Raw genomic sequence first — 18,228 nt, 5'->3', positions numbered from 1 at the left:
GTAGCATTAATCCAGTACAGAAGTCGAAAGGGTGACATGGTAGAGGCAGATGCATTAAGTAGATTCACTTTGACCAGTTGCTATTTTATTGTTAGGACTCGTAACTAGATTACTACGTATCTTGTGACTCCATACTGAATACTAGCCTTCTCTTCCTTTGTAGCACTGCCCTAGTCACTGCCTGTCTCTGTACCTATGCTCCAAATGTTATCTGTATCCTGTCTTTGCCTCAAGTGCTTTGACCCATTAGAGCCTTCAAAGCAATTTCCAAAAATTTGTCTAAGTCCAAAAAGTCTCCTTAAGGGGACTTGACATCCCTATCAATAGATTGGGTGCATAGACTAATGGTAAGCTATGCTAATTAGACTAACGACTACACTAGTCCCTAGGTTCAAACCCTGGTCAAATCAAGTTAAAAAAAATAGTTTGTAGTTGTTGTAGTTGATTAGGAAAGCATGTAGTAATGATTGCTATGTAGTGTAATAGTGATGAATAGAATATGATAAGATTACAAGATAAGATAGTAATGGTAATCAAATCAAATCAAATTATCAGATCCTAGATAAAAGAAAAAAGGGTTAGGATGAGATAAGATACTTGTAATATATTTTTCCATTCCCTCGGTCCAAAATTAATTGCAATCCCCAGTTCTCATCACAGTACATTACAAATCAGATTACAGTAATATGGCAGTGCTGAGAGTCTGGGCTATTTCTACATGGCACAGCTATTGTAATCATCATGATAATAACATCGAAATAAGGGGGTGATGATACCATGTTCATAATATCAACCCCCCAATGACACTACATTTGGTATTGCCATTTGTATTGCTATTGCAATTGCAATGGTCATCATAATTACCATTGTGACTATTATTACTTAGCATGAGAAATTCACAGTGGTGGTGAAGGGCACCTGCCTCATCTGGCAGGCATGGGAACTTGCCCTGAATGGTCACTCAGGCTTGCACAGAGCCCCAGTGACATCATGCTGTCATGCCCCTTGGCAAGCTGGCCACATTGGCGCATCCCCATTTGGCAATTTTGTAATTGCTGTATGAGGCAACTGTTGTCATCTGCTTTCAATCATGATCAATGGTATATATTGGAGGGAAGGGCCGCTGGCCCATGCAATTTATGTTCATAAATGGCAATTGCCATCTCTTGATTGATGAACTTTCAAGCTTCGTGTAGAGAACATGGATTATGGAGAATGTGTAGGTAGAGTATCTACCACTACACCACAGTATGTTGAGTAAGAAGTGTAAGAGACAATGCAACAGTGAATGATATTTTTTATATAAAAAAAAAGGATAGCTCATTGCTGCTCTGCCTGGTGGCAGTGCTCCCCATCCCCACGATGCCATTTGTGAGCAGCTATGATGGCATTGAGGAGCCTTGTATGTCCTAGATGGGCAGCACTTCCATAAGCTCTGAGGAATGCATCCTCATTCCCTTGGAACCTGGAGAGCCAGATACAACCATCAGAGATGCTGGAGTAGGACAGATCGAAGTAGTATGTACTCATTCAGAAATTCAGTGGCCACAACCTTGCACTGGTAGTGCTTAGTGTTGAGGCACTGGCACTTACCATTGTAGTAGTGATGGGGCCAGTCCTTGAGCAGAGTGTGCAGGTTGAGCTGTGGCTCACCCTTTGTCCAGTGGCACACAATGTCCTTCCAGGAGTCTGACCTTGGAGTGTGTGTCCCATCTGCCCATAAGACAGGAACATCCAGGATGAGCAGTCCCAGGGGAGTGGCAGAGGAACTCGAGCAGCTGTTGGTCCTCTCAGGTCTGATGTGTGAAGTGAGGGACTGCATCATGGCAGAGACATCTGGGGGTAGTTGGACGAGGCATGGCAATCTGAGCAGCAATGGTTGTGAATCATGTGGCTGGGCAGCCAGAATGGACTGAACTGTTGGAGGTGGCAAGACAGTGCTCTGATACTCTGTGGATGAGCATTGATGGTGTTGACATTGGTGGGCTGTTGCAGATTTTAGTTTGGCCTTCATGTGGTGACAGTGAGGAATGGAATGGACTCACCATCTGTCGCAGCATCACCAGTGCCCTGACATGGCACCATTGGTGCAGAATATGAGTATGCACCAGAGGCAGTGGATGTCAAGGCCAGTGCTGTGACTATGTTGCTCATGTCACCCAGTTTTTGGCAAATCTCCCTTACATCTGCTGACATCACTACTTGTGAATGAGACATTTTTTTCACTGTTGAGTACAGTGCTGTGACATCTGCTGTTAGTGCTGCATGGGCCATGTGGAGTGCTTCTGTAGATGCTGGCCAGATGAGTGCAGCTTCACCAGCAAGCAATGTCACACACCAAAGGTGTTTGGTGAGGTGGACATGGATACAGCTGATGAATGGAGATGAAGACCATAGCCCTCATGCAAAGATGGACAGCCAGAAATGTCAGCACTCATCCCTCGCACAAGAACAAGTCATCAGTGCCAGAGAAAAGGAAAGGGAGTGAGTTAATGCTGGCTAAAATTCTTAAGCACCTGTGTATGGCATTCCAGTTTTTGACATATCTCCACTGTTTCTGCAGATACAGAGACCATTCCCACACTCACTTGTAGTGCTCAGCCATGCAATCTTACCTTCCAAAATTGGAAAGGATTTGTGCACTCCACACATTTCTACAGCACTCCCTCCAAAAGATGCTCATTTCACTAACTTCTTCTGATATGGCCACCTCTACATCAATCATTTCACTTGTCCCCTTTGCTAGGGACCATGGCTACATATATCTACCAGGAGTTCCTACCAGCTTCCATCCTGAAGCATCCTGGTACATCCCACCCTCATCTGTGCCCTCTCAGCCCATCCAGCTTGGACAGCATGTTCTTTTTGTCAGTATGACCTCTAGGAGGACATTCTTTGGTTGCCTCAGGTCTGTCATTCACTTGGAAAGGTCTTATGTGGTCGTTTCAGTCTCTCCAGTCTGAGAAGTGTATGGATCCTTCCTCCCTGCTCCCTGCAATGTCTTCATACCAGTCTTGTCCATCATTCTTCCAAGATTGTGACAGCTACAGTATAATCTACTGTTCTCCACTCTCCCTGATCACATCCATGATGAGTATGATGCACATCTTGCCTCCTTGTTGCAAGATACAGCAGAAGACACTCCCCATTCATCCTCTCTTCCAACAGAGCCTTGTTCATGAAGTTTTTATTTGCTTCACTGAGAGGATGGTTTGGGGGGGAAGGTTGTGATCCCCTATGCTCCTGTCACCCCACTGACCCCCAAAGCTTGACCCCTGTTGACATCTGATTCACCCTGTCCACTTTTGGATGTACTATATTGGCATCAGATCAGTGCTGCCTCTGTCATCCCACCTTGGCCTAGAAGTGATCTCTTTGAGATGTGACATGCACAGCCTCCCCCTAATGCAATTCCAGTGCACTTTCCCAGTTCCTGACATCACTTGACTCATACTTTGACGTTCTGACTGTCTTTGACTCACCTATTGCCAATACTTACCAATCTTTTGACTTTGCTTACTGATTCTTTGCTTTTTGGCTTGCTAATCCTTACCAATGCTTACCAGTGCTTTCCAAGATGATTACCCATCGCTTACATTCCTTACTCATCAGTTACCAATCACTTACCAAGTGTTTGCACCTTGTTTTCCAAGGGCAACACCCCTGTACTGTATATAAATTACTGTACTTAGATAGCAAAAAAAAAAAAGAAGACATCAGAGAGCCCCTCTTGCTCACATTTTATCATCACTCAGTAATTCATTCAGCAGCTTTGATAGTTGAGACTTTATTAAGGGTCTAACTATTGTCTACTTCGCTCATCCTTGTCTATCATCAATATACTTCACTCCAAGCCCTCCCTGAGCTCAGTGCAGCTTAGGACATTGAATTAAGCTGCCATCCATCCTTCTATAGGCTGACAGCAGTCTACCCTATTGCTTTCTATTGCATTCTTGCTCCCTCTTTGTCAGGAGCACCCCCAATGCTCAGCACTCATCCTTGAGTGTTGTAGCTTGCAAAAAAACCACCCAAATCAAAGGTTCTACCATCTAGGTACCACATAGGCACACCACCACTTGCTCTTTTTGTCTTTTGTGTTGGTTTTGGTTGGTTTTCACCACTGAACCACACTTTGACTCACAGTGAGTCCTCAGCTTCCTGTGAGATCAGGCCCAGGGCATCACTGTGGTTGGTTTCATAGCAATGAAGTTTGTTGAGCAGGTAATGCATCGGTGTATTGTGCTGTGTGTGTGGTGTCAAGGACAATGTGAGAAGCACCAGTTCACTCCAACACACCCAGATAGGAAAGAACACAAGACTCACATGTTCACCTTTGGTCCACCCCCCCCACCATCAGACACATGCAAGGGTCCATCACTGCCCCACTGGGGCATACATGAACCTGTACTGCACTCCTCCCCAACAGTAGCAATGCATGGAGAATGTTCCAGGAATCCCAGCACCTGCCACTCCCTCATCAATCCACTTCTGAACCATATCATGGGAGAGTGGTTCACCTGGCTGCAGTACCCCATTTGCACCAATGGTGGGAAAGAGGAAGTTGTTGTTGGCCATTGGTTGACCAAGATGGACAATCTCAGTCCATCTCATCCAGAAAACCAGGTGCATGAAGACATCACATGCTTTGCCCATATCTGGGCATGGATAAACCTTGTAGTGATTACCTATGGATACATGCCATTGAAAATGGACATCAGATGTGAGGTAGTGCCACATCATGAAGATGGGATTGAATGTACTTCATAAGTCAATTTCCCTCATCCCTTTGTCCAACTTTCTCTGCCACCCCTTTTGATTCCTCAGGTGCACCTCAAAGTACACACCAAGGTCATTGATGGTGAGTGATCCTTCCTCACCTCAAAGGTACTTCAGGAACACATTATCCACAGTGGTCCTGTCAAGTTTTATGTCCCCACACTTCAGCCTGATCAGTTCATAGTTCCTATTGTAAATTGTCATCATTGACTTCAGAGGTAAAGCCACATGCTAGTTACCTGGTCCACAGCATGAATGCGACAGCAGCACAGGCCAGCTGTTCAATGTGCTGCATGGTGGTTAGTTTTGTCTTCGCATCTGTCACCCACTTGACTAACAGCAGCACTGAGGGTTCCAAGTGTGTCATCACCGAATGGATGTACTGCAACAGGGAGTCGAGGGGACAGCAAGAATTGGACCAGGCGAGGATCATGTCCAGGTACTCCTTCTTCATGGTACCAGAGTGTGTGTGCTCGGATCCTTGAGAATTGACCTTATGCTGGATAGATGCTATGACATCATCCACTTCTGCCGAGCACACCAGTGTAGGGAGTAGTATACTCCCTGAGGCTGAAATAGGGATGCCAACACCAAAATTCCACCATTACCATCCACATCTGTCATCTTCGGAATTATCCCATTTGCCTTGTGCATTGCCTCATGTGCCACCTCGCCCATTGAACCTTCGGAGCTTCCCTATCCATCAATAATGCACATCAGTCATTGTCCCAAAATTCTGTGTCAACATCAACCTGACATTCATCTATCCAGAATTCCACAGTCATGTCACCTCGACCCTCGCCTCACCATGTAGCTGGGAAGCCACACAGATCATCAGTAAAAACTCTGGCTACCCCTCTTGTTCCTTTCCTGCAAACCTTTCTCCACAATTGAGAACCCCTTTCTACCTATGGCCTCTACCCTTCGCGTTCCACTCTACAGTACAGTGTACACTCATCCTGTCAGAAGATACCCATCTTTCCTGTTGTCTTTCTCAGTTGCTACCTTACAGTTTGTTTTCACACATTGCTGTATGGCTTTGATGTCTGACACATTGTCCCCTTTATTTTTTGGAGTTTTGCTTCTCCTGCCCCACATTTCTCTGATCAGTACCTTACTCTCCATGTACTATATAATTCCACCTCAATGACAGAAAAATACCACCCATCTTTTTGGAGTCACAATCTGTGTATTCATGAGTCTAAGTGTTCAAAGAGTCATCTGTGCCCTCTGTGGCTATTGCGTATCAGTGTCTTCTGTGTCTTTTGTGTCCTCTGTGTATCTGCATCACCTGTGTCCATCCCCTCCTTTGTGTCCCTGTGTCTAACATGTGTCTTACTTGTCTCGGAATTACTTCTTCACCTCAAGATCATCACTCGGAATTTTGTAACCAAGTCAATTTGTACCCAAATCATCCACAGCCCTGTGGATCTAATTTCCACACCCTACATTTGACTTCCTAGCTGTCTCTACCATCGCATTATATGTCTCCTTCCTACTCAGCACCCCTTGGGTCGAGCCTAGGGATTTCCCTACAGCTTTCCCCCTATTCACACGCTACCCAGAGGTAGTGTCCCACATTGTTTTGGAGCCCACTGCAAGGGGTCTGTAGATCTGGAAAGGAGATCCTTACAACCCACTCATCAAAGAACTGAACTTGAAGAGCTCCTAGAGCCCTTCCACAGACTATCTATTTCCTCATCAGAAATCTTAATTCTGGTAACTGATCCTAGAGATATTTCAGAGCCACACTTGTCAGACTCAGATCTTGGGTTAGACAAGATCTTCCGGAGCCCAGAGTCCCCAGCATTTTACCCAGTGTTTCCAGGAGGTTTCGACTTTGACAAACCCTTTGATCCTCCCGCAGAGCATCAAGAACTTTTGCCTCCCTCAGAACTAACCTCTTCTTCACCTTCCTCATCTAGTAATTCCAAACTTGCTGCTGAACAACTCCTTATCTCTTCGCAATCACTCACTTTAAATCCCACTATTGTTTCCCCTGCCCAAGTTCCCACTCAGAATACCTCAGTCGCCCCACTCTTAAATTCTGCATCCATTCGCATAATGTCCAGAGCTAGAGACATGCCACTTGGGGGCTCTAACAAAGCCCTGAAGTTTTCTGGTTGTACTGAAGACACCACTTGCTACCTTGAAGACATCAAACAACTCTGCGTCAAAGCTGGCCTTGACACCAGAAGAGATAAAATCCACTGGGTCATCCATTATGCCAATCACAACAAGGCGGAATTTTGGTCCACCTTAGACGCTGCAACCAATGGCTTCAATGACTGGGACATGTTTTCCAAAGAACTCCTGAACTACTATCCAGGTGCCTCGGTGCAAGATTGCCACTATACCAAAGCCAACCTGGAAACCCTACTCTACCATCAAGTCCAGAAACCTATGGGATCGCTGGAAGATCTTGGTAAATACGTCCAGGAATTCTGATGCATCCTGGGCCTTGTCCAGAAGAAGAAGAAGCTCCCTGAAGACTACATCAATGAGAAATTCCTTGAGGGGTTTCCCCTGAGGTTCTGGAATTCCTTGCTCACATGATTGCAACTTTCAGACCTAGATCATGACATCGATGAACCTTGGGAGTTCAATCTGGTCTACAAGCATGCTAACTACCTACTCAGTGGAGCAAAACAAAATCTCCCCCAGCCTGATTCTTCGGCTTTGTTTCCCCAGAACTCCACACCCCCTTCGTTGTTGACTGTCCCCACTATCTTAAAATGTGAGTACATCCAAGTCACCCAACAACCTACCGACACATCACCCCCTCAGCAAGGTCAAGAGGCCCAATTCCATCACTCTTTTGACCCATGGTGTTTCTTCTGCAGGAGCACCGATGGTCACCATATGGCAGAGTGTGCACTGTGTCGTGAATACATACAAGCTGGGAAATGCACCCTGATAGGGGGAAGAGTATTTATGCCTGATGGTTCTGACATTCCCAGGATGGCTGCTGGCCAGAACTTTAAAGAAAAGATCAACAACTTCCTCGCCATGCGTGATTCTATCATCGCTTCAGCAAACCTTGTCTCCATACAATGTCCTAGCCAGTCATTGAACTCATCTCAAGGACGTGATACCCCACCTCATCTCATCAGCATGATGTTCTTCACTAATGAAGAATCTGTGGAGTTTCAGGTTGACCTACATCCCTCCTCCTACCTAATCAATGAAGAACTAGAGGGGAATGCTGATGAAGAAGACCAACATGCCCTGGCGAGAGCTTACATGCAAGTAGAAGAATTGAAAAATAATATCAAGAAGAAGAAGGCCACTCATTTCAATGGTGTAGAAATTCTGGCCCACCATCAGTGAAACCCCACAACAAGTCCAGTGCCTGCTAATGCATCATCTGCCCCCAGGCCAGTTGTTAATTCTGTTCAAAACAATCCTGTCCATGTTACAGAGAACCCAACTGTTAGTAAAAGTCTGGCCATCTCTAATCCCACAGATCCCAGGAAATCTAAGCCCACAACAATTCCCACACCCCAATTTCGATACCAGAGCAGTTTTGATGAAGTGGCTGCTACCAGATGTCTTGTAAACCACATCTTAGAAGCAAAGATGGAAATCTCTACCAAAGACCTCCTTGCTGTCAGCCCAGAGATTCATAAGCAGGTCCAAGAACTGGCTGCAATGAAGAAGATAACGATTGGGAGCCTGGAAATGGCATCAGAAGCTGTGGCATCACCTACCTGGGTGTCCTATGAACAATTCTGGGTCAGAGATGTCGAAGGGAGGTGTGTAGGCCTCACTACTGCCCCCTTACATGCTGTCAATGGCATCTTAATGGACAAACTCCATGTTGAATGCATTCTGGACAGTGGTTGTCAGGTGGTAGCCTTGCATCATGAACTATGGGAGGCCTTAGGGGCTCCTCTTCATTCTGACATGAGCATAACTCTCGAAGCTGCTAACCAATCCAAAGAAAGTACTCTAGGTGTCATAGAGAACACGTCCTTGCACATAGGGAATATCAAAGCGCACCTCCAAATCCAGGTCGTTGATCATGCTCCATTTGATCTACTTCTCAGGCGACCCTTCTTCTGTCTGCTCACCAGCATCCTACGAGATTTCCCTGACAGGGAACAGTCCCTAGAGATTTGTGACCCTAACACAGGAAGACAGGAATTAACTCTGATGTGCCCTCAAAACAGACTACAGCCTCTTCCACAGTTCATAAATTCCAATGATGAAGAAGACTACTTTGCATGCAAGGAGATGTGTCACCACATGAAACAACCTGAGCAGGGTTTTTAGTAACAGTCGATGACTTGTTTAGATCATGAGGAGGCCATGATAACATTTTCTCCATGTGCTCGCTCTACATTTCTGATTCTCCCTTGTTACCTTTGAACCTGGTTTCTCTTTTCTCTACAGATACTACCCAAAATTCCGCTGCAGCACTGCTCTATGGCTTACAAAACAACAGTATGCCCCCAATTGACCCGTTCAATTCTAGTTCCATTTCTTCAAATGACCCTTTCTTATTTTCTACTAGCACTACTGTTTCACCACTGACAATTTCAGCCTTACATTCTACTTACCAGTTTGATCCTGTCCTTCATATCTTAAAATACAAACCTGTAGTGAAGAAGGTCAGGCCTGTACCGACATTGATGCCTGTGGAATTCCAGGTAGAGCAGGACGTCCGCTGGTATGTCAAGTCATGTCACAAATGCCAAATACACCATCTGGATCACATTCATATTCCACCAGTTGTCACCATCCCTGAGCCCCTATTCTTCAAAGCATACATGGACATGTTCTTAATGCCAAAGTCAAATGGATTTCACTATGTCACCCAAGCTCGCTGTTCACTCACTAGTTACCCAGAGTGGGCTATGCTTCGCACAGAGACTGGCAAGTCCATCAGATAATTCATCTTTGAACAGATCTTGTGCCACTGGGGTGCAGTTGTGGAAATTGTCACAGACAATGGTGGTCCCTACATCCTCGCTCTCAATTGGCTTTCCAAAACCTTCAGAATTTGCCACATATGAATCTCACCCTATAACTCACAAGCTAACAGAGTTGTTGAGCATTGGCATTTCGATATGAGGGAGGCATTGGTAAAGAGTTGTGGAGGAGAAGCATCAAAGTGGTTGGAAGTGGCTCCTGCAGTGTTCTGGGCAGAGAGGGTTACAATTCACAAGGCAACAGGGTTTTCTCCATTTTATATGGCTCACAGTGTCGAACCTAGACTCCCTTTTGACATTGTCGAAGTGACATTCTTGGCCCCTTTTGAGGTGGAATTTTACTCAATGTCAGAACTCATCACCCATTGCGCCCATCAACTCCAGAAACATCCAGAAGACCTCACTCGAATCCATGATCTTGTTCTGAGATCCCACTTCACATTGGTCAAAGACTTTGTCACTCATTTTGTGCACACCATCCAAGACTTTGACTTCGAACCTGGCTCACTTGTCCTCGTGCAGAATTCATGTATTGAGTGAGAACTAGATCGCAAGACCAAACCATGCTACCTAGGCCCCATGATTGTCATTTGGCATACCAAAGGAGGCTCGTACATCCTGGTGGAATTAGATGGAGCCATGTCCAAATTCCACTTTGCTGCCTTCCAGCTTTACCCCTATTTCCCACAGAACAACTCTCGTATTGAAGTCACACAGTGGACTGGAATTTCCGCAAGTGACTTGGATCACTTGGATGACGATTCACTACCAGACCCTGCACTCGCTGGCATCCCTTTGGATGAATCAGATGAGTAGCACACCTTTCTCTCTATCTTTTTCCTTCTCTTCTTTCTTCTCTTTCTCTGCTTCTCCTTTCGCTTATATATATACCCTCTGCATCTCATATGAAACAAAACCGTCTTCACAGTCAAAAAAAAAATCGCTCATCTCTGGTCTCTCCTCAATTCATTCTCTTTCCCTGCCCCCTTCTTAGCGATAATCCTGTTCAAAATGCCAAAAGATTCACAAAATAAAATAAAACAAATAAATTCCGCAGTCTACTTACACTACTGTACACATACCTACATATCTTTGAGCTGATCCTTCAACCTCTTCAGCTCCTCACATCGCCCCTGAACTGCACTGATTTGTTGCTCCACTCGTGTCACCAACAGCCCCAGCATCTGGTGGATCTGGGTCAACTCAAACTCCTCATCATCTGCCCTACCCTCCAACAGTTGGATGCACTCAGCAAGAGTCTCATGTGTAGTCGATTCACTCGGGTTTGTGATCTGTGGAGTTTCTTCAACTGGAGGACCTTCAGACTCATCCTGTGTGCTGATGACAGGTGCAGGTGGATCGTCCAATAATCCAGTTGGTTGCCAAAAAGTCCACTGTCACCAAGGTCTCCTGGATTGTCCATTGGTGGCGGAGTTAGCTCAAGGTGAGGTCAAGGTGCAGGGGTTGCTGATGGAAGGAACAGAAGTGGTTGAGGTACAGGAGGTGGGGGCATGTCAGAAAGCAAAGGGGGACTTGCTCGAGGTGTTGGGTGTACAGGAGTCAGTTCAGAGTTTTGCCTGGGGGGTGGTTTGTGAGCAGGGATCTGGAGTTTCAGCCCAGTCATCACTGGAGTTTCAGTCATCATCATTACCATTACTGACTTGGTCCATTTATGCGACAGCCCAGCAGCTGTCCCTCCACTTCCAGTGTTCTTGCACTGTGTTACAGTTCAGTGTCCTCATTCTTCTTGTCCCAATCAGCGCGTACTCACCTTCCTACCCACTCTGAGTGACTGACTACACTTCCACTTGGCCTGCCTACATTGTTTGCATGACTCCCCAGGTAGCCCTTTGCACACTGCATTCACCTTCATGCACTCCCTGCATCGAAGGTTGACTTCAGGTGCTGGAGCACCAGCTTTCGATGGGTCAGGGTTAGGTGGATGGTTGCCTTCGTTGTTCTCCAGCTCATCGACCTCATCTGTGACCTGCAGAGTTTTTTTTTTTTCTGAACATTAGCCATCATGCTCAGAGTTTCCTGGAGGGTAGGACATACCTTTTCCTTACCCTTCCCCTTGCCTGTACTATCCATCTGTTGCCTCACTGGTCATCCAGCCCCCCCCAAAGACTCCCCTGCTTCAGTGTCACCAGGCGTGCAGCCTTGACCTTCACCTGTTGTTGTTGCTGCCTGACTGTGTGTGCACATAGAAGGTTCCCTTGTCAACCTCTCCACCTCAAGCTGTGCCCTCAACTCTACCCTCTCCTGATAGTCTTCGAAGATGTTGTTGATGTGGACTCGTCTTTGCTCCACTGGGTGTCAGAGGTCAGCAATGGCAATGGCTCCCAGGACTAACAGGTTCTGGCACATCGCAGATTCCTTGGTGTAGTCACACATACACTCGTTGCAAACCTTTGGTATGGTAATTCTGTTGTCATCGATGTATTTCCACCATGAGCAAATGCTGGTCTGCAGAACTCTGTCAACGCACAACACACTGCAGTGGAAGGTTTACTCACCCAAATCTTGTCCCAGTCCTCCACCCACACGTAGATCATCTCCAACCTCTCCTCTGGCTGTGGCACCATCTCAATCAGGTCCCAGACATGCCCTAGAGTGGCTGCAAGTGCTGTGGCCACCTGGTCCCTCATGCTGAACACAGGACATGCGTTGTTGATGGAGTAGGCTTGCATAGTAGTTGGTGAGGGTAGTGGGTATCTGAGAGCAAGGTGGTGGATTATCAAGGGTGAATCTGATGATGAGACATTTCTGGGCAAGTTTTTAGTTCTGAAGGGCTGCTGCTGACACATTATCCAGGTGTGGAGTTTTTGTTCACACAAGCCATGTGACCGAACATGGGCCTCCATCATTTACATCACCTTCCAAATCTCCACTGCCCTTCTGTCACAACTTGATGACCTCTGACCAAGGACAGTCAGCATTCAAAGACCCTGGGAGGTGTAGGGAGTAGTATACTCCCTGAGGCTGAAATAGGGATGCCAACACCAAAATTCTGCCATTACCATCCACATCTGTCATCTTTGGAATTATCCCATTTGCCTCGTGTGCTGCCTCACCTGTTGAACCTTCGGAGCTTCCCTATCCATCAGTAATGCACATCAGTCATTGTCCCAAAATTCTGTGTCAACATCAACCTGACATTCATCTATCCAGAATTCCACAGTCATGTTGCCTTGACCCTTGCCTCGCCATGTAGCTGGGAAGCCACACAGATCATCAGTAAAAACTCTGGTTACCCCTCTTGTTCCTTTCCTGCAAACCTTTCTCCACAATGTGAGAACCCCTTTCTACCTACGGCCTCTACCCTTCATGTTTCACTCTATGGTACAGTGTACACTCATCCTGTTGGAAGATACCTGTCTTTCCCGTTGTCTTTCTCAGTTGCTACCTTACAGTTTGTTTTCACATGTTGCTGTATGGCTTTGATGTCTGACATGTCGTCCCCTTTATTTTTTGGAGTTTTGCTTCTCCTGCCCCACATTTCTCTGATCAGTACCTTACTCTCCATGTACTATATAATTCCACCTCAATGACAGAAAAATACCACCCATCTTTTTGGAGTCACAATCTGTGTATTTGCGAGTCTAAGTGTTCAAAGAGTCATCTGTGCCCTCTGTGGCTATTGCATATCAGTGTCTTCTGTGTCTTTCATGTCCTCTGTGTATCTGCATCACCCATGTCCATCCCCTCCTTTGTGTCCCTGTGTCTAACACATGTCTTACTTGTCTCGGAATTACTTCTTCACCTCAAGATCGTCACTCGGAATTTCGTAACCAAGTCAATTCATACCCAAATCATCCACAGCCCTGCAGATCTAATTTCCGCACCCTACATTCGACTTCCTAGCTGTCTCTACCATCGCATTATATGTCTCCTTCCTACTCAGCACCCCTTGGGTCAAGCCTAGGGATTTCCCTACAGCTTTCCCCCTATTTGCATGCTACCCAGAGGTAGTGTCCCACATCAGATTCCCCTCCCACCGCTGGCATTCACTATTGTAATGCCAGGCCTCATGGAATGTCCCACCACCACTGTTGGGAACATCTGTTTTAGTCACTGGCAAAGGCAGAGTTATGTGAGACATATGCCTCATCCCACATCAATTTAAATGCTGCTTGAATGCTGTCAATTGTACTCTGACTGCAGTTCTCCTGGAAACCCTTCCATGAAAGGTAAAGGGCCAGGGCCTTGTCCAAGCACTGATTTGGCACACACTTGAATGCATTCTTAAAGACTGGATCACCATACACTTCTGAGCTCAGGTCCCCACTGCCAACATGACTCAGACTTGGAGACAGCTGCATCCCCTCCACTGGAAAGTGGCTCTGTAGCCACAACTGTGCCTGGTGGACATGCCTGGTGTATGTTGCCCTTGTCTTGGCCGCTTGAAGGTGAGTTTGTTTGCTGGCCTCTTTGATCTGATGAACAGTGTGTAGGCTGGGCTGTTCTTATGGAGAAGATGCCTTCACCCTCCTCTTTCTCTTGTCAGGGGAGCTAGGCAAGGCAACACTCTTTGTCATCGATGCCTTCTGTCTGACCATGGCATGTACAGGATGTTTGTTCCCTCCACAAGCAGCCTGAACCCAACCAGCTGGTGTGTGGGAGTTGCAAACAAAGTCAGTTCATAGTGTAGCTGCACTGTCAACTAGCTACTATTTCTTTCAGAATCAATGTGGTGACATCATATTCAGTGCAAAGCCCTCAACAACCAATGTGCACAGGAGTGTGACAACAAAACTGGAACAGTAATTAATATAATGCTAGTAATACATCATATGCATAGTTATGAATACCCCTCACCCCATCAAGTCAGTGACACCCAGTGGCTTCCATCGAAATCCCCACTGTTTCTCCTCCAATGAGTGACACCAGGGTGCTGGTGTCAGCATGGTCAATACCATGAGGAGCAATTGCCATGGGTGTTCTACAATGGGTCATGAGGTTGCAGAACAATGAAAAGTGGCAGTAGTTCATGTACAAACCACCAAAGTCAATGACTCCTTGCACTTTCTTCATGATCACTGCATGTGCAACTGCAATCCCGAGTGCATTGGAAGCTTCAATGCACTGGCCATTTAAGTACATGTGAGTAAAGTCAATGTCTGGAAGGCAGATCACCACTTTCAAGTTGACACTGTCAGTCTCCAAAACCTGCTCCTCTCGTCTTGATGCTCCCCTCATCATACTCCAACAAAAATATGAGGTAGGGACACTGTGCAGGCTGACCGATGTGAGTCAAAGTGAGGTTCAGTGGTGAAAACTAACCAAAACCAACACAAAAGACAATGAAAGCGAGTGGTGGTGTGCCTATGCAGTACCTAGATGGTAGAACCTGTTCTTTTGGAGGGTTTTTGCAAGCTACAACACTCAAAGATGAGTGCTGAGGGTTGGGGGTGCTCCTGACAAAGAGGGAGCAAGAATGTGATAGAAAGCGATAGGGTAGACTGCTGTCAGCCTACAGAAGGATGGATGGTGACTTAATTTGATGTCCTAAGCTGTACTGAGCTCAGGGAGGGCTTGGAGTGAAGTATATGGATGATAGATGATGATAAGCGAAGTAGATGATAGCTTGACCCTTAATAAAGTCTCAACTATCGAAGCTGATGAATGATTTACTGAGAGATGATAAATTGCAAGCAAGAGGGGCTCTCTGATGTCTCTTTTTTTTTTTGCTACCTAAGTACAGTGACTTATATACAGTACAGGGGCATTGCCTATGGAAAACAAGGTGCAAACACTTGGTAAGTGATTGGTAACTGATGAGTAAGGAATGTAAGTGATGGGTAATCGTCTTGGAAAGCATTGGTAAGCATTGGTAAGGATAAGTAAGCCAAAAAGCAAAGAATCAGTAAGCAAAGTCAAAAGATTGGTAAGTATTGGCAATAGGTGAGTCAAAGACAGTCAGAATGTCACAGTATGAGTAAAGCAATGTCAGGAACTGGGAAAGTGCACTGGAATCACATCAGGGGGAGGCTGTGCATGTCACATCTCGAAGAGATCACTTCTAGGCCAAAGTGGGATGACAGAGAGGCAGCACTGATCTGATGCCAATATAGTACATCTGAAAGCAGACAGGGTGAGTCAGATGTCAACAGGGGTCAAGCTTTGGGGGTCTGTGGGGTGACAGGAGCATAGGGGATTGCAACTTTCCCCCCCAAACCATCCTCTCAGTGAAGCAAATAAAAACTTCATGAACAAGGCTCTGTTGGAAGAGAGGATGAAGGGGGAGCATCTTCTGCTGTATCTTGCAACAAGGAGGCAAGATGTGCATCATACTCATCATGGATGCGATCAGGGAGAGTGGAGAACAGTAGATTATACTGTAGCTGTCGCAATTTTGGAAGAATGATGGACGAGACTGGTATGAAGATGTTGCAGGGGGCAGGGAGGAAGGATCCATATGCTTCTTGGACTGGAGAGACTGAAACGACCACATAAGACCTTTCCAAGTGAATGACAGACCTGAGGCAACCAAAGAACATCCTCCTGGAGGCCATACTGACAAAAAGAACACACTGTCCAAGCTGGATGGGCTGAGAGGGGGCAGATGAGGGTGGGATGTACCAGGATGCTTCAGGATGGAAGCTGGTAGGAACTCCTGGTAGATATATGTAGCCATGGTCCCTAGCACAGGGGACAAGCGAAATGACTGATGTGGAGGCAGCCATATCAGAAGAATTAGCGAAATGAGCGTCTTTTGGAGGGAGTGCTGTAGAAACATGTGGAGTGCACAAATCCTTTGCAATCTTGGAAGGTAGGATCGCATGGCTGAGCACTACAAGCGAGTGTGGGAATGGTTTCGGTGTCTGCAGAATTGGTGGAGATATGTCAAAAACCGGAATGCCATACACGGGCACTTAAGAATTTTATTGGTGCTTAACTTGCCTCCTCCTTTTTCTTTGGCATTGACAACTTGTTCTTGTGCGAGGGATGACTGCCGACATTGCTGGCTGTCCTTCCTCGCATGAGGGCTATGGTCTTCACCTCCATTCATCAGCTACATCCATGTCCACCTCACCAAACACCTTTGGTGTGTGACACCGAGTTCAATGTTGTGTTCTTGAATTGGCAGAGGAAGATGTCTTCTTTGACTGTACCCTGCCTGTTTCTCCAAGTTATCTTTGCTCCAGATGATGAAGAGGTCCATCTTGAAGCTCCCAGAAATCCAGCCAGCAACCACAGCAAGACTCCAATCAATCTTTCTGGCATGGTCAAGTGCCAGCCAAAGGTGCCATGGTGACTGGAGGTGGAGCTTTGACTCGATTTCCTCATCTGGAATGGTGAAGAAAGATTTGATGAACATGGAGTCTTCTTTGATAATGGTGGATGTAGGGTCATGGTCATACCAAATCCACAGAAAGTGAAAGCATTTTGATATTTGTGGCGATGTTGATGATTTCTTTCAGACAGGGGATACTGAGCATAGCATTTCTGTTGTATAAGAGTCATTTGAGTGACTGGTTCAACAATAGTGAAGAAAGCTTTGACAAACATGGAGTCTTTGATAATGGTGGATGTAGGGCTGGGGTCATACCAAGTAGCAACATTGATGATTTCTTTCAGACAGGGGATACCAAGCTTAGCATTTCTGTTGTATACACCAGCATGGTGGAAGGCATTAAGAGTCACTTTGAGTAACTGGTTCAATGATAGCAAATAAAGATTCGATGAACATGGAGTCTTCTTGTCCTGGGCCATGTAGGATTCCAAGTACACAGAAGGTGAAAGTGTTTTGATATTGGTAGCAACATTGATGATTTCTTTCAGATGGGGGACACTGAGTGTAGCATTTTTTCTGGACACACTGGTGTAGTGGAAGGCATTGAGAGTCATTTGAGTAGCTGGTTCACCAATGGACTGGGCAGCAACAGTACTGCACATCCCTCCAGGGTTAACCAGAGTATGGTTGAACTTCACCTCAATCTCATCCAACACCCACTCAAACACTTTGCAGTTGAGGTGGAACTCTTCCAATACATGGCAGGTAGGTAGCACATGTGGCTCGTGCATGCATGTGGAAGGTCAGCAAAGCATTTGCCTGTGCTTCCCTGCTAACCTCTCCATGAAGCTGGTGGACTGCATCAACAGTGTAGGCTGGTTCAAGGTCACTAGGCTTGCAGCAGTCAATGTGGAAGACATGAACAAGCCACTGTCATTGTCCATGAGATCAACACAAAATGAATGCGAAGAACCAAAAGGTGTTTACCAAACAGCAGGTGACACGAATGCGAACATCTCCATCTTCAACAATAGGGGGGGTGTGTATGTGCATCAGGAAAATAACACTTTACTATTTTGACTTTTTGTGACTAATGTGACTTTTTGGGAAGGAATCTATTATCATTACCCATGTCCTGCAGGCATGGCTGCACTGTTCTTGCTTATTTTGGTCTTGTTCAAACCACCTAATTCATAGCTTTCAGTAGATACCACATACATTCAAATTGATGGAGGTTCCAAAGAGATATTGTGATTTTTCTCTCAGACAGTGTGCATCACA

General features: G+C 46.0%; 4 protein-coding genes across 4 annotated transcripts; all 4 read right to left on the bottom strand.

Annotated features, from left to right (window-relative positions):
- Nucleotides 1-1,320: 1,320 nt before the first annotated feature.
- F5J12DRAFT_787160 (uncharacterized protein) lies at nt 1,321-2,154 on the bottom strand (the record flags this gene model as incomplete). The annotated part of the gene is made up of 4 exons (XM_051743590.1): nt 1,321-1,465; nt 1,594-1,618; nt 1,654-1,950; nt 2,046-2,154. 4 exons carry the CDS (start codon nt 2,152-2,154, stop codon nt 1,321-1,323), a joined length of 576 nt encoding a protein of 191 aa, XP_051594562.1.
- Nucleotides 2,155-4,374: 2,220 nt separating this feature from the next.
- Nucleotides 4,375-4,575, bottom strand: F5J12DRAFT_728646 (uncharacterized protein; the record flags this gene model as incomplete). Its single annotated transcript, XM_051741897.1, has 1 exon — nt 4,375-4,575. One exon carries the CDS (start codon nt 4,573-4,575, stop codon nt 4,375-4,377), a length of 201 nt encoding a protein of 66 aa, XP_051594561.1.
- A 6,217-nt stretch (nt 4,576-10,792) lies between these two features.
- Nucleotides 10,793-12,400, bottom strand: F5J12DRAFT_787159 (uncharacterized protein; the record flags this gene model as incomplete). The annotated part of the gene is made up of 7 exons (XM_051743589.1): nt 10,793-11,104; nt 11,209-11,427; nt 11,482-11,697; nt 11,766-11,788; nt 11,882-12,019; nt 12,120-12,135; nt 12,227-12,400. The coding sequence occupies 7 exons, from the start codon at nt 12,398-12,400 to the stop codon at nt 10,793-10,795; spliced, it is 1,098 nt and encodes a 365-aa protein (XP_051594560.1).
- A 4,433-nt stretch (nt 12,401-16,833) lies between these two features.
- Nucleotides 16,834-17,079, bottom strand: F5J12DRAFT_678175 (uncharacterized protein; the record flags this gene model as incomplete). Its single annotated transcript, XM_051740217.1, has 1 exon — nt 16,834-17,079. A coding segment is annotated over one exon (246 nt), but the record flags the coding sequence as incomplete, so codon positions are not given.
- Between the last annotated feature and the right edge of the window lie 1,149 nt (nt 17,080-18,228).

The sequence above is a fragment of the Pisolithus orientalis genome, assembly GCF_024613125.1.
Source record: "Pisolithus orientalis strain OTSU chromosome Unknown F5J12scaffold_90, whole genome shotgun sequence".
NCBI lineage: Eukaryota > Fungi > Basidiomycota > Agaricomycetes > Boletales > Pisolithaceae > Pisolithus > Pisolithus orientalis.
The sequence above is the reverse complement of the archived record's forward strand: the minus strand, read 5'-3'. Positions and strand labels throughout refer to the sequence as shown.